Here is a 16,089-nt window from a genome sequence, read left to right as displayed (position 1 = left end):
TCTATCTCTCTCTATCTCTCTCTCTCTCTATATCTATCTCTCGCTCTCTCTCTATATCTATCTCTCGCTCTCTATATCTATCTCTCTCTCTCTCTCTATATCTATCTCTCTCTCTATATATATCTATCTCTCTCTCTCTCTATATCTATCTCTCTCTCTCTATCTATACTCTCTCTCTCTCTCTATCCATCTCTCTCTCTCTATCCATCTCTCTCTCCTCTCTCTATCCATCCTCTCTCTCTATCCATCTCTCTCTCTCTCTCTATCCATCTCTCTCTCTCTCTATCCATCTCTCTCTCTCTCTCTATCCATCTCTCTCTCTCTCTCTCATCCATCTTCTCTCTCTCTATCCATCTCTCTCTCTATCCATCTCTCTCTCTCTCTCTCTCTCTATCCATCTCTCTCTCTCTCTCTCTCTATCCATCTCTCTCTCTCTCTCTCTCTCTCTCTCTCTCTCTCCATCTCTCTCTCTCCATCTCTCTCTCTCTCTCTCTCTCTCTCTCTCCATCTCTCTCTTCTCCATCTCTCTCTCTCTCTCTCTCTCTCTCTCCATCTCTCTCTCTCTCTCTCTCTCTCTCTCCATCTCTCTCTCTCTCTCTCTCTCTCTCATCTCTCTCTCTCTCTCTCTCTCTCTCCATCTCTCTCTCTCTCCATCTCTCTCTCTCTCCATCTCTCTCTCTCTCCATCTCTCTCTCTCTCCCATCTCTCTCTCTCTCTCCATCTCTCTCTCTCTCCATCTCTCTCTCTCTCTCCATCTCTCTCTCTCTCTCCATCTCTCTCTCTCTCCATCTCTCTCTCTCACTATCACTATCTCTATCTCTATCTCTCTCTCTCCATCTCTCTATCTCTATCTCTCTCTCCATCTCTCTCTCTCTCTCTCTCTCTCTCTCTCTATCTCTCTCCGTCTCTCTCTCTCTCCGTCTCTCTCTCTCTCTCCGTCTCTCTCTCTCTCCGTCTCTCTCTCTCTCCGTCTCTCTCTCTCTCCGTCTCTCTCTCTCTCCGTCTCTCTCTCTCTCCGTCTCTCTCTCTCTCCGTCTCTCTCTCTCTCCGTCTCTCTCTCTCTCCATCTCTCTCTCTCTCCATCACTATCTCTATCTCTATCTCTCTCTCTCCATCTCTCTCTCTCTCCATCTCTCTCTCTCTCCATCTTCTCTCTCTCTCCATCTCTCTCTCTCCATCTCTCTCTCTCTCCATCTCTCTCTCTCTCCATCTCTCTCTCTCTCCATCTCTCTCTCTCCATCTCTCTCTCTCTCCATCTCTCTCTCTCTCCATCTCTCTCTCTCTCTCTCCATCTCTCTCTCTCTCCATCTCTCTCTCTCTCCATCTCTCTCTCTCCATCTCTCTCTCTCTCCATCTCTCTCTCTCTCCATCTCTCTCTCTCTCTCCATCTCTCTCTCTCTCTCCATCTCTCTCTCTCTCCATCTCTCTCTCTCTCCATCTCTCTCTCTCTCTCCATCTCTCTCTCTCTCTCCATCTCTCTCTCTCTCCATCTCTCTCTCTCTCTCCATCTCTCTCTCTCTCTCCATCTCTCTCTCTCTCTCCATCTCTCTCTCTCTCCATCTCTCTCTCTCTCCATCTCTCTCTCTCCATCTCTCTCTCTCTCCATCTCTCTCTCTCTCCATCTCTCTCTCTCTCCATCTCTCTCTCTCTCCATCTCTCTCTCTCTCCATCTCTCTCTCTCTCCATCTCTCTCTCTCTCCATCTCTATCTCTATCTCTATCTCTCTCCTCAAAATCATTCCATATTGCGACCTCCACATGCTCAGAATTCTGGGGTGTAGGAATTTCTCCTCGTTTCAGTCCTAAGTCTTTCCCCTGGAGAGGCAGAGTCCAGAACTAGAGGGCATAGGTTTAGGGGGAAGAGGGGAATAACTTAAAAGAGACCTAAGGGGTGACGTTTTCATGCAGAGGGTGGTATGGGTATGGAATGAGCTGCCAGAGGAAGTGGTGGAGGCTGGATGGGCATATGAATAGGAAGGTTTTGGAGGGATATTGGCCAAGTCCTGGAAGTGGGAGTAGATGAGATTGGGATATCTGGTCGGCATGGACGGGTTGGACCGAAGGGTCTGTTTTTGTGCTGTACATCTTTGATTCTAAATGGTCTACACCATATGCTTAAACTCTGACCCCTGGTCCTGCACTCACTGGTCATCAAGAACACCCTTCCTCATTTACTCTGTCTCATTCTGTTAGAAGTTTCTAGGTTCCTGAGATTCAAAACCACCTTCCAACCCCTGTTCCTCCAAACGCCGTTGAATATAGTCTTAACTGACTCAGCCTCTGCTCAGATGTCAGTCCTGCCATCCCAGGAATCAGTCCGGAAACCTTTTGTCCACTCCCTACATTGCTAGAGCATCCTTATAGGCAGCAAGTTACAGGAAGGTCCATGTGTGTGTAGTCACCTGTTGACCTCAGCTGCGATGCTGCACCAATGAACCCTTCACTGTTAAGGCTTACACCCACATGGCCCAAGCAAAAGTAAATCTGGGAGTAAAGATCAGAAGGGAGTGGGTGGGGGGGCGGGCGGAGGTGAAGAGAGGTGACTGAGCTTTGCCTTCACTTATTCTGGATGATTTAAGTGGAATTAACTGTATATTTTCTGTTTGTTTTTGAGGCCATCTTTATTTATGCACTGTCATAGAGATGTACAGCATGGAAACAGACCCTCAGTCCAACTCATCCATGCCGACCAGATATCCTATCCTAATCTAGACCCATCTGCCAGCACTTGGCCCATACCCCTCCAAACCCTCCCTACTCATATACCCATCCAGATGCCTGTTAAATGTTGTAGTTGTACTCTACCACTTCCTCTGGCACCTCATTCCATACACCCACTACCCTCTATGTGAAAAAGTTGCTTGTTAGGTCCATTTATATCTTTTCCCCTCTCAAATAGCTTTAGATGGAAGCTATTGGGTTTTCACAAATCTGGATGCCCCTCCATATCTTTTTCTATCACCTTTTACTTGGGAAGTTGGTGTCAGTGTGGTTGAGATGATACCAGTGATACATCCTTCTAATGCGCTCATAATTCTCTCTAAATGCAGTCAGACAATTCTCCCTTCTCCAAGGAACACATTTGGAATCTTCTGCAGTAAGTGTAAAGGTAAAAGTCCCCATGGTCTTGCTGGACTGTAGGGCTGCTCTCCCATTAAACACGGCTAACTAGAGGTGGTTTAACCCAAGGGTCACCACGCCTCAGGGGAGAGGAGAGGTTGTGAAGGAGAGTCCTTCATGGTAACCTTAGCCAGTGTGGGAATCGAACCATGCTGTTGGCTTTGTGCAGTATCCCAAACCAGCTATCCCAGCCAACTGAGGTAACCACCAGCTGCTTACAGATAAAGCAGTGAGCTTACACACAGGATATTTGAAAAGGAAAGGTGGGTTTACAAATCTGAGGCAAAGTGCTCTGTGTGGTACTGATCTCTGACTCCTGTAACGTGTTTGAAGACTACTTAGTACATTAACTCATTTTAAAATCATGCAGTAGAAATTATTTACTGTGCTGACTTTGGCCCCCTTAAATCAGGAGAGAGGAAGGAGTGTGCTATTATTTAATTGGTCCAAGTAGAATTCCAATGAACAAGTTTTTGGGATCACAAGGGGCCCATTCATTAGATGAGGTCATCTCTGTGAATGTAAAGACTTTCTGTCCATCACAACAAGGTCCTCTGGATACCAGCTCCGAGGATAGCTTTGTAAAAGGTAAAAAACTGAGGATGATTAAGTAGCCAGCTGGGTATACATGTAAAGGTCTCTTGGCTAACAGCATTTCTCTACCAACCACAAGCACCTCATATTTTTGTTCATAAATTAGCGATCATGTCTCCTACTAAATGTTCTCGTGATGTTTCCCTGCACCACAGGCAACTGTAATTCCCCACCTCCCCCATTTTGATGTCTGGATTTATCCCATGATTACCTATAAACTCTGACAGGACGAGACAGGGTAAACATAGGAAAGAGATGGCCAGTGAGCCCAGAACCAAGGGTCACAGTCTAAGGATACATGGTAGAATATTTAGGACTGAGATGAGAATTTCTTTCACCCAGAGACTGGTGAGCCTATGGAGTTCACTGCCACAGGATGTAGTTAAGGTCAAAACATTGAATGTTTTCAAGGAACTAGACATAGTTGTTAGGGCTAAAGGAATCAAATGGAATGGGGAGAAAGCAGGAAAAGAGTCCTGTGTTGGATGATCAGCCATAATCCTTTTGAATGGTTGTAGTATTGAAGGGGTCGAATGGTCTGTTTCTACTCCTATTATCTGTGTGTCCGTGGTTCCCAGAATGTCAAAGCTGATGATATTATTACATCGTCTTAGTCTTCCCTTAGTTTGGAATCACAAGGTCCCCTTAGATGTGAGTTTAATAAAAGCTATGGAGTTTCAGCGCACAATCAAAACTGCACTTCGGAGTTTTTGCTCAATGCCTGCTGTTGTTCAACTTGTTCTCATCCTTGTTACAAACCTCAAGTCCAAATGGTGAACATTGGCCCCTCTTTTGTGCAGCAGGATTTCTGTTGTGTAATTAATCACTGCATTGAAGAGCTGCGATGGATGAAGCTGCAGCTTACAGCCCCAGCACAATAACAGGGGAAAGGTTTATTCATTTTCATTAATGCACTCTGATGTACACAGTAAGGTTAGAGGTGAAGTGTGAAATAAAAAGGACTATTCACCATTATTGTTTATTGAGGGAAGTGAATCCTTTACCACGCTTATTAACTGCTTTATCAAAGTAACGATGTTGGAAGATTGAGGCTGGACAATTTTTAGCTGACAGAAGGAAAACAACCCAAAACGTGCAGGAAAAGGATTTGTGAGAGAACAGGAGGTTAAACCTCAGGAGATCAGACCTTGCTGGGACTCTTGACACAATAGTAGCTTTGCTCATGGACAATAAAACAGCAAGAAAGGAAAGGCCTGCACATGCTGAAACTCTGAACCTGAAACGAAAACTGGGGGGGGGGGGGGGAGCATTCAACACATCAGCCACCGCCTGTGGAGAGAACCAGATAGGTTCCTGTTTCCAAGGAAGGGCTTTCCTCTCACTGGTTCATGGGAAGGCTTCCTGCCTGGAATCTCTGTTCTCTCCATTGATGCTGAATGGCTGCCCAAGTGCTTTGAATGTTTTCGGGACCCCACAAACAGATTGTGATTTTAACCACCGCTGTTAGCTGTGGGTGAGATCAGTGCATCTCTTTTTAGTCTAACAAGTAGGAATTGCAAGTGTTAGGTACTTCAAAACAATAAGATGTCACGTCACATTTCTCCTTTGTTCATAGGGTATGGCCATCGCAGGCCATTTATTTATTATCCAGAGGCCAGTGGTGATTTAATCACTTTCCTGTGGGTCTGGAGTTACAAGGAGGTCAGGGTAGGTTCAGGTGGAACTTTGTTCCTTTCCTGCCATAGGATTTGAGCTGAGAACATCCCCCCAGTGTTTGGGATTACTAGTCCCGAGAGGGATTGAGTATAGAAGCAAAGAGGTTCTTCTGCAGCTGTACAGGGCCCTGGTGAGACCACACCTGGAGTACTGTGTGCAGTTCTGGTCTCCAAATTTGAGGAAAGACATTCCGGCTATTGAGGGAGTGCAGCGTAGGTTCACAAGGTCAATTCCTGGAATGGCGGGACCACCTTACGCTGAAAGACTGGAGCGACTGGGCTTGTATGTCCTTGAGTTTGGAAGACTGAGAGGGGATCTAATTGAAACTTTATTGCTGGAACAGCACAGCAGGTCAGGCAGCATCCAGGGAACAGGAGATTCGACGTTTCGGGCACAGGCCCTGAGACATATAAGATTATTAAAGGATTGGACGCTCTGGAGGCAGGAAACATGTTTCCACTGATGGGTGAGTGCCGAACCAGAGGACACAGCTTAAAAATACGGGGTAGACCATTTAGGACAGAGATGAGGAGAAACTTCTTCACCCAGAGAGTGGTGGCTGTGTGGAATGCTGTGCCCTAGAGGGCAGTGGAGGCCCAGTCTCTGGATTCATTTAAGAAAGAGTTGGATAGAGCTCTCAAGGATAGTGGAATCAAAGGTTATGGAGATAAGGCAGGAACAGGATACTGATTAAGGATGATCAGCCATGATCATATTGAATGGTGGTGCAGGCTCGAAGGGCAGAATGGCCTACTCCTGCACCTATTGTCTATTGCAAGTGACCACGTTTAAAAATAAAACATTTTTCTAAAGCACCAAGGTGACCTTTAGTACTATCTGTGACTAACTGAAGGAGAAACAACACAAATATTTCCACGTATCAGTTGTGTACAAGAAGAAAACCAGTTGCTGCTATTCTGGAATTTTTACAACTTAAACCCAGCACACTGGCCACGTTTTACTGGGGAAAAATAAGCTGTCCTTGCTTCCTCTTAACAGATACTTTACTAGACTATGATCAGATTATAACTGCTTAGTGATTGACCACTTCTTTCAGATCCAAGGACAGATAATCGACAATGTGCATTATTTATAGGAAAAAGAAACATCTCAATCTGAAGATCTGACCTTGCATGTAATCCAATGTAATTAAAATGTTTCAAGTGTTAGAGACTTGGAGGCAACATGGTCTTATAGCACCATCTTGTGGTGCCATTGCAGCTACAGTGAAAGAAGATGCTCTTTTACAATGTGCAGTATAGGGTGGGCTGACTTTCCACTCCTGTCCTGCCTAGTTACATGTCAGGGAGAAGGTGTCTATGGTATGGGACACTTGAACCAACCTGGTCGGTAGCCTAGTCCTTGGTAGAGATTCATCCAGTAGCCCAGAGAGATTTTTCTGTCAGCTGCAAAAATAAAAGATCATTTTTGGTGATCTTGGCCCTGCTCTCAACCTCCATTGAATCTTGTTGATTCAATGCCTCCACTCCTGGTCTCTTCCCCAGACCCTGCTTCTCTTACTCCGATGTTGTTCGTTATGTATTCAACTGTCTGGCCCCTATCTCCTAGAGTTCCCTCCCCAAACCAGTACACCTGTCCACACTCGTGCAGATTAAAACCTGTCTTTTTGACTGAAGGTTTCCTAACCTGCTCTAATCCCTATCTCTTTAACTCTGTGTCACTTCTTGTCCAGTTGTGCTCCAGAAAAGTGCCTTGGGACATTTTACTAGGTTAATGAAGTAATTAAAATGCAAGTAGTTGTTTTTCTGTACTGAACCAATCCTGATATTTAAGGACAGCGTGACTGAACACCTGGAGAAATTTGATCTGTTTTGAGGGCCGACGAGGATTTGTAAGGGGCACGTCATGTCTTACAAACCTAATTGAATTTTTGAGGAAATAATTAGAACAGTAGACAGGGGAATGAGGATGGATGTAGCATATATATGCATCCAGAAGCCACATAAAAAAGTTAGACATAAAAGGCTGTTAAGTGAAATAGAGGTTCATGCAAACTATCAATCTTGTTGGGTGGTAGAAGATGGAAATTTTGAAGGAAGTGAATTGTGGTTTTCTGAAAGGATCCAGACTAGGGCCTTCAGTATTCACTTCATTTGTGTTTAGCGTCGTGACTTTGTATGTACATTAGGCAGCGTATGAAGTTGTGGGGGCATTGTTCCATTAAATGGGATGTTAAAATTGTGGCAAATGGGTTATGCACAAATGTGAGAGTTCATCTCTTCTGGATCAGAAAAGGATACTTTGCAAAAATAGTGAAAAGCAAGGAGCAGTAGATGTTTAAGGAGGTTATAGGCTAATCTACATGGATCAATCAAATCACCAAAGTCTAACCAGATGAAAGGCTTGCTCTCTCATTACAGAGAGCCGACTGGTGCTGGTTTAACCTGAGGGTCACCACACCTCACACAAGGGGAGAGGTTGAGAAGGATAGTCCTCATGGTCACCTCAGCCACTGTGGGAATTGAACCCATACTTTCCCATACCATCCAGCCAACTGAGCTAAACTGACCCCCATACATGAAGTAGCAGTCAAGCAGGTTAACGGAATGTTAGGCTTTAAAATAAGAAAGCTGCAAAATAAAGGAGAGGGTGTTGTGCAGGGGCTTTGGAAAGCCCTGGTTAGACCACATCTGGAATTTGTAAACTCTCAGGGTTGGTATACTTTAGAAGTACTGACAGGCTTTGGAAGGTGTGCAGTGCAGAATGTGACTGAGAGTCCAGCATACCAGACAGAAATCCGGTTTGTATTCCTCACATTATAGAAGGTTAAGAGGTGATTTGGTTGACAATGTTAGGCTTTTGAAAGGAATATATAGGGTAAATGGAGATAAATATTTCCCACTGATGGGGGAACTTTAGGACAAGGGAACAAAGCCAAAACATTTATAGAATCCCTACAACATGGAAACAGCCCATTCAGTCCATCCTGAAGAGCATCCTACCCCAACTCATCCCCCCCCCCCCCCCAACCCATAGCCAATCTACCCAGTTTGCACATCCCTAGACACTATGGACAATTTAGTATGGCCAATCCATGTAGCCTGGACACTCTGAGGGAAATCAGTGCACCTGGAGGCAACCCACAAAACACAGGGAGAATGTGCAAACTCCACACAGATGTGCACAGTGGGCTGGAATCGAACCTAGGTCCTTGGTGCTGTCAGGCAGCAGTGCTAACCACTGAGCCACCGTGCCACCCTAACTTCAAGCTAACCAGGTTTGGTAATACTTTGTGAAGAAACAGTGGGACTTTTTCCAACAGAAGTCAATGGCTGCTGTCTGTTAATTAATCATTTGAAGTTTGAGACCAGATTGACAATTTTGTTTATTGCCAGGAGTATAAAAGAATGTTGGACCATTTTAACATTAAAACAGGGATCAGCAATTTTCACGTTGAATGACGGAGCTGGCTCCAGGGACTGAGTTGGTTTACTGCTATGTTCTCAGGTTCTGGATGTTTCAATACTCAAATGTTTGCTGGAATCATTCCCAAATAGTACCCCACAAGTTACACTTGGAAAGAAGAGTTTAAATTTGAAGTCCCAGAAGATGTCTATGTCCAACATGTTCCCTTTATGGAATCATTGAATGATTGCGCCAGCAAGGAGGCCACTCAGCCTGTTAAGTCCTCTGCTGGTTCTGTGCAAAGGTCATTCTGCCAGGCCCACTCCCCTATCCTTTCCCCGGAATCTTGCACGATTCCTCTTCAGATGAGAATCCAATTCCCTTTGGAAAGCCACGATTGAATCTTCCTCCACTACACTTCTGGGCAGGGTATTCTGGATCTTAGAAATTCCCTGCCTACGAAGTTAATCTGCAGAATTAGCAATGTCTTTGTGATGACCAACTCTGGTATCTTTCAGAGATTGTTGCTTGTCTCTGTACAAAGCAGCTTGACAATGGGTATATCACTCACTTGAGGAGGCTGAGGTCCAGGGGCAGAGATCAGAGCTGCCTAAAAGAAACTACCCATAACTATTTGAAAGCACTTCCCTTATTTCATAAATTTCTGTAAAGGAAGAGTTGAAGGGTCAGTCAGCACTTCCAATGAATGCGATGATCCTCACTCTCCTGCCTCCGCACGTCTCTCAGACAGTGGGCTGTTCACTTCCAAACTGGATCAATTCGTGTTCACAGTCATTATTACACTGAGCCTGTGTTTCAGAGCACTGCAGACTCCTAACCAAAAAAATAGAGTTTTGTGTTAAATTAATTGTTACCTGAAATTCTTTTTCTAAGCCAGAATGACTTTCTGGATGGAATCTGAGCTGATTCACAAACTGATTTAATTTAAAGAACATTTTAAATCCATCTGTAATGAAATGTTCTCCCAGAACATTTTGTTTTAGTTACTCAGCAGCTTTCGCTCGATAATGCAGTTTGTATTTGTTTTATTTTCCTTGGCCCCTTTTCTCAAATGCACTGACGTTAGGTCTGGGTGGATGGGGGTCATGTGGAGTCTGAGCCTGTGGAAGAGTATTGTTGCAGCTAGACTTAACCCTGACCTCCTCAGGCTTACCCTCAGTCTGTAACGTTGACGGTGAGTGAGGTCTTAACCACTTGAGTCATTAATAGGAGCAAGGTTTTTAATGTTGTCTACTTTTCTGTCACTTTTCAGGGTAAAGAAGAGTTTGAGAAAACGCAGAAGGAGTTGTTAGAGAAGGAGAATATCATACGGCAAGGGAAAGCTCAGCTGGAGCAGCTGCAGGTGAGATGGCCGGTGGGATTTGGTAATGACACGCTTTGCAGGTTGTGAAGATGTTCAAGCCTCGACAGATATTGAGAACAGCATTCCAAACAGCCCTCTGGGTTGGGCTGTCTGCTCAGTGAAACCAGGAGAGGGCCGGGAGTTCAGGACCCTCCAACCAGACTGAAGCAGGTTTTGAAATCCTGACTCCTTAGCCCTTGCTCCGTCACAGTCGGATTGTTGTATCAAATGACATTTGTTCTGCAATTAGTTCCAGAGCTGGTCTTTTAAACCTTGGGATGATGTTAATCTCAAAGAGAGCACCTGATGTAACTAGGCATTCCCCTTCAGATTAAGAATCAGGCCATGGCCCTGTTTTTTTTTTTAAAAATTTGAGGAGAGCAAATATCTGAGTGAATTAGTTTTCCTTATTGGAATCAGATATGGTACTGATGTGGCAGTATTGGTTGGACATTTGGAGTTAGAAATTAGTTATTATTTTCATTTGGGTTTACAAAAAACAAATTAACCAGATTGGTCTGGAAAAGCACTGATGCAAAGCTTGTTGTCTTTAACTTATGCTCCAGTGGAATGGGTGCTGTGGGGGGCTGTGTGGAGGGCAAGCAGATCGTGTGGTGGGGGAGGGGCCATGCAGAGGGTCAGAGGGCCATGCAGTGAGTGAGGGTGCTGTGCGGAGGGCAGGGGATTGTGCAGTGGGTGAGGGGGCTGCGGCAGGCGAGGGGCTGCGCCGTAGGTGTGGGGCCGTGCAGTGGGTGAGGGTCCTACAGTGGCCCTGCCCTCACCCACTGCAGAGTCCTCTGCCCTGGGTGATGGTGCAGATGGTATCGTTGCAACAGTTGGTCAAATCTTCCTGGAAAAAGGAGGGACGAAGTGTCCCGGTTCTGATTGGTGTGGAGTGAATTTCATTGCTTTGTCTTCTGAATTTATATATCTTCATGAGAGTAGTTTGGGATTGTCATGCTTGAAGAGTAGGAACCTGGAAAAGATTATGACCTAGCCGGGCCTGTGGTCTGTTACCCCATGTGCGAGCTGCTGCTTCCCTTAGCTCAGTAATGTTTCACAAAGTCTCAGTGCGGCTGCCCTGAATGTGTGTCCCTGGTACAGGGCCTTGTCCATTGGGACTGCATATCCTGAGATCCCAGTGATTTTCCTATCCTTTAAGTGGTGAAAGTATGAGTGTGATTTCTTAAGAACTGTTCCTTTGTGGATTGTGTTTTCAGACAAACTGACACTGAGTTGCCTGTAGTTCTCTGACCGTTAGAGGTGAAACATCATGGTGTTGGGCCAGCAATGGTTGGAGGTCAAGCAGTTCTTGATCCTGTCTGCAAATTCTCAATTTCCTGTGAGAAATGCCTTTTCAAGGTAGCGTTAGTCTAAGTAAGGATGGCTGACCTTTGCTTATTTGGTGTCTGCAGGTGAAACAATTTGAGCGTCTTGAGCAGGAAGTAACGAGACCCATTGAGAACGACCTCTCAAACTGGACCCCGACGCACCAATATGGACAGGTTAAGAGCAAGCTGAGCCCCTCAGACAAGCAGCTGCTATTGTTTTACTCGGAACAGTGCGAGTCGAACATTACCACATTAATCAATGCCATCGATGCCTTCTTCACTTCCATTAATACCAATCAACCTCCGAAAATCTTTGTGGCTCACAGCAAGTTTGTCATTCTCAGTGCCCACAAGTTGGTGTTCATCGGGGACACACTGTCTCGTCAGGCTAAATCGCAAGAGGTTCGCAATAAAGTTACACACTACAGCAACCTCCTCTGTGAGATGCTAAAACATATTGTTATCACAACCAAGACTGCAGCCTTGCAATACCCATCTGGCTCTGCTGCCAAGGAGATGATAGACCGAGTCACTGAACTGTCTCACTGTACACAACAGTTCAAGATGATGCTGGGACAGTTAGCCGCAATGTAAGGATGCAAATAAATCTACATCTTGAGACTGAAAGAATTGACAGCTGTAAATGGACTATTGTAAATATTAACCCATGAGATGACCATACAGGGAAAAGTACTTTTTCTTTTTGGTTAGATTGTGACATTTCTTATTAATCAGCAAGATATTTAAATTCAAAACTATGTAGTAGTTCCTTTTGTTTTTCTTCTCGAAGTTCTTTTCAATGTTGTGTTCTATAATATGAAATGGAAGTAATTATTTTCATTGCTGATTTTAGATCGTGGACGTATGGGTTCTATTTTAAAACTTCATTAAAAATGAGTGGAGAATTACTGGACCATTAAAAATAGATGGAGAGCAATTTTCTACTGTGACAATTAACTAAGTCACTTTTTCATTGTCATGGGGCTGTTTTAATTGATGAAACGTCTCTGCTGATTGAAGAGTTCTAATTCTGGATAACGCATCATTAATGACCTGTCAAAGAAAAGTCAAAGAGGATGAGGAGCTAACAGGTGCAGCATGTAGCTAAGTTATCCTACGCGTTTCATTAAATGTTTAAACAAAGTAAACGGTATTAATGTTTTCCAATTGTTTTGGATCATACCTCACTTGGGCACTATGCTTTCCATTGCATTTCAATATTTTCCATTTGTGCAAGCCCACAGCAGAAAATGCAAATGAATTGGTGCCTTGAAATAATTAAAAGCTTCTGCTGGTGAACAGAGCTAAAGTCATTTGTAGCTTCTATTCACAATGAAATCTCATGGTGTGGGGGAAGCAAAAATAAAACTGACTTTCAATGATATTTTAGTGACCTATTTAAGTTTGTGGTTTTCTTTATATGGAGGTGTATAAAACAATCGTGTTTAACAATTTGCTATAATTATATTTGCCAAAATAATGTGTTGAACAGACCAAGTTGGGTTTCAGCTGAAACAATGACTGGAAAAGTACAAGAACTTCCATTTGAACCTTTTTAACCAAAGCCTGCCCCAGGGGCATCAGTCTCAACCAGTGTTGTTGGAGCAGTAATATAACATCAACTTGCTTCAGAGCTGACAGCCTTTGATCAGTCAATGACTGGAGACAATAATCCATTACATACAATAGTTAGTATCCCCTTTACATTGCAGAAGAATTGCTGACAGTTGCAGTTATTTGGATATAACCTTCTCAAAGAAGCTTGCTGGAGCTTTAGTTATCCAATCTGCATGTGGCAACACCTTACACTCTCCAGGTTTTGTTTTTATATATAGAAAATTTTATGTATGTTTGAAACTTAAGTCGCTGATATTTGATGTAATTGGAGGGTTATAACCCTGTAAGAAATGTACCTTTGTATATGTCTGCACATTATATGAATATAAGCAACTGTGTTTGACAAATCCTGGTCAAAGACTCTTAATCTCGCTTCTGTGAAAAACTAGAATTCTGTAGCCAGTTTCTCCTCTGAGGATCGTTGGGTGCTCTGACTATGATGTGTGTCATGTACTGACCTGTAAAATATTAGGACTGAACAGAACAATGTAAGATTCTCAAACCTCTGAGCGCAACTGCTCCTCTGCAATAACTACTATGTTTCCAATGCGTGGTGTCTCTCAATACTGTCCAATGGCAGCACAGTTGACACAGCACTGCTTCAGTAAGTTAATCGTTAGAAATTATCACCCTTAAATATATATGTTAAAAGTAATCCAAATGATGGGTTAAGAATTGCAATGTAAAAGGGGTTAAAAGTGATCTTGACGTTAATATTCATCATTGGAGCTTTTGCAGTCATGCTAGAAATCCCCCCGATTAGTCTAAAAATTATTTTGTATTCTATCCTTTTATTTTGTTTCTGGTCTTAACATTATGGTGAAAGACTACTGTAAATGTGATGTATTCTTTACGATGCATAATGGTTCATATCTATAAGAATTTTTATTTCTCTTGCACGGTGGTTGGTTTACGGTGGCTGTTGACTTTTGTATTATATTCAACTGGATTTATTTTTAATTATTAAACAGGCTTAAGAACCATGAAAGTGAGTCGCGTGTTTGTGGCCCCAGCAAAGTTGTCCCAAGAGCCAAACTCTATTGTTGTCCGTGTGGGATTACCATTAACTTTGGGATCGGTTTGAATTTTAAGCCTGTGCCATTTTGTGATTGGTGATGCCTCAGGGCAGATTCTGTCCTTTCGCATTGAAGTTGAGATCAACCAAGACCTAGAATTTCAGCTTCCAGATCACAAAGCTGGAAGGTTCCAGCAAAGGAGTGAACTTGCTGTAAGGAAGAACATAGACCCCCCCAACCAGCTCTTGTAGCAATGGCATTTATACGGCTGCTCCCCTCAGGTTTTGATCAATGGTGACAAGAGTGATGGTGTTAAATGTCAACAGAAGGTAATTGTATTGGAAGCATGTCACAAGAAAATATATTGAATTATTTTGAAATGCTGTGAGACATACGAAATAGGCCTTGAGCTTCAAGCTGCAAGATTGTGTTATAACTACACGTTCAGATGAAGGGCAGTTGAAGTGAAATCTCACCTGACACTTAATGTCTGGTTGTAACTAATTAAATCATTTGTAAGGCTAATTAGGGCAATAGATTAAGTCAGGATTTGATTTTTATTAATGAGCCTCGTTTTTAAATACAGGTTTACCACCACACAAGGTGGCTCAGTGGTTAGTATTTCTGCCTCATGGTGGTAGGGACCTGTCTGTGTGGAGTTCTCCCCGTGTCTGCGTGGGTTTCCTCCAGTTGCTGTGGTTTCCTCTCACAGTCCAAAGATGTGCATTTAGGTGGATTGGCCATACTAAATTCTGGATTAGTGGTGCTGGAAGAGCACAGCAGTTCAGGCAGCATCCAAGGAGCTTCAAAATCGACCATAGTGTCCAGGGATGTGCAGGCTTAGGTGGGTTAGCCATGGGAAAAACAGAGTTACAAGGATAGGGTGACTGACTTCAGGAGAGATGTGTTGGTACTCTCCTAGAGGGTTGGAACCTGTCCTTAACTGGCAAGGTGTTGAATCTGAAGCAGTTTTTAGGTCTATCCTAGCCGTCTCCATGCTTATTTCAGTCCTGAGAACCTCATTATTGGATGGGCTCAGTCCAACCAGTTGTCCCAGATCAAGCCGACTTAGAACATTCCACTGATGATTTATATGGTGTCTCCAATTCATGTGATGTCGCAGCATTGCAGGATGAGCTCATTTTCTGACAGTACTCCAGGGCTGAAGTACAGATAATCCCAGGGCAGACTGCCAGATGCTAAACCCAAAAGCGGAGGGCAATTCAACTCAAGACTAAGGCTCAGTCTGAGCATGTCAGTGAGCTAGGTTCGATTATGTCATCCTCATTCAACAAAAGAGCCTGCACATGAGTGAGGAAAAGGTCAGAGCTACCATTTTCAAATGTTGGCATTGTACTGTAAGGAAACATTGCTAGTGAAAAGGTTGTCCAACAATGTGTGTCCACTGCTTTCCCTGGACAGATTTGCCCACTGCCAGCAGTCCTGCAATGCAAAATCATCTTTTAAAAGTAAGTCACGTAGATCACTTCTAGAGTTGTGGAGGGTTTGCAAATGAACAAGAAGGATTATGAACACATGGAAATTACTTGGTCAAGTGGACGTGGTTGGCCCCACAATAGATGGTGATGTTCTGGACCAGGAATTTTGGATAGTAGCCTAATCATACTAATTTTTTCGATTCAGGAGTAGCTATTACTATGGGCGGCACAGTGGTTAGCACTGCTGCCTCACAGCGCCAGAGACCCGGATTCAATTCCCGCCTCAGGCGACCGACTGTGTGGAGTTTGCACAATATCCCTGTGTCTGCGTGGGTTTCCTCCGGGTGCTCCGGTTTCCTCCCACAGTCCAAAAATGTGCAGGTTAGGTGAATTGGCCATGCTAAATTGCCCATTGTGTTAGGTGAAGGGATAAATGTAGGGGAATGGGTCTGGATGGGTTGCGCTTCAGCGGGTCGGTGTGGACTTGTTGGGCCGAAGGGCCTGTTTCCACACTGTAAGTAATCTAATCTAACCTAATCTAATCTAATCTATTACTGTACAGTTTAG

At 43.9% G+C, this 16,089-nt stretch overlaps 1 protein-coding gene across 2 annotated transcripts in view; it reads left to right on the top strand.

Annotated features, from left to right (window-relative positions):
- Positions 1 to 14,055, top strand: part of bcar1 (BCAR1 scaffold protein, Cas family member) — a 250,499-nt gene extending 236,444 nt beyond the window's left edge. For both annotated transcript variants that reach the window (XM_043707042.2, XM_043707041.2), the window contains exons 6-7: positions 10,030 to 10,119; positions 11,535 to 14,055. In XM_043707042.2, coding sequence (XP_043562977.2) covers positions 10,030 to 10,119; positions 11,535 to 12,044 — 600 coding nt within the window. In that variant the 3' untranslated portion in view covers positions 12,045 to 14,055. The remainder of the gene's footprint in view (positions 1 to 10,029; positions 10,120 to 11,534) is intronic.
- The last annotated feature ends 2,034 nt before the right edge of the window (positions 14,056 to 16,089 follow it).

The sequence above is a fragment of the Chiloscyllium plagiosum genome, unplaced genomic scaffold, assembly GCF_037043375.1.
Source record: "Chiloscyllium plagiosum isolate Xiang-an unplaced genomic scaffold, Cpla_swu_hap1 HiC_scaffold_17, whole genome shotgun sequence".
Taxonomy (NCBI): domain Eukaryota; kingdom Metazoa; phylum Chordata; class Chondrichthyes; order Orectolobiformes; family Hemiscylliidae; genus Chiloscyllium; species Chiloscyllium plagiosum.
The sequence above is the reverse complement of the archived record's forward strand: the minus strand, read 5'-3'. Positions and strand labels throughout refer to the sequence as shown.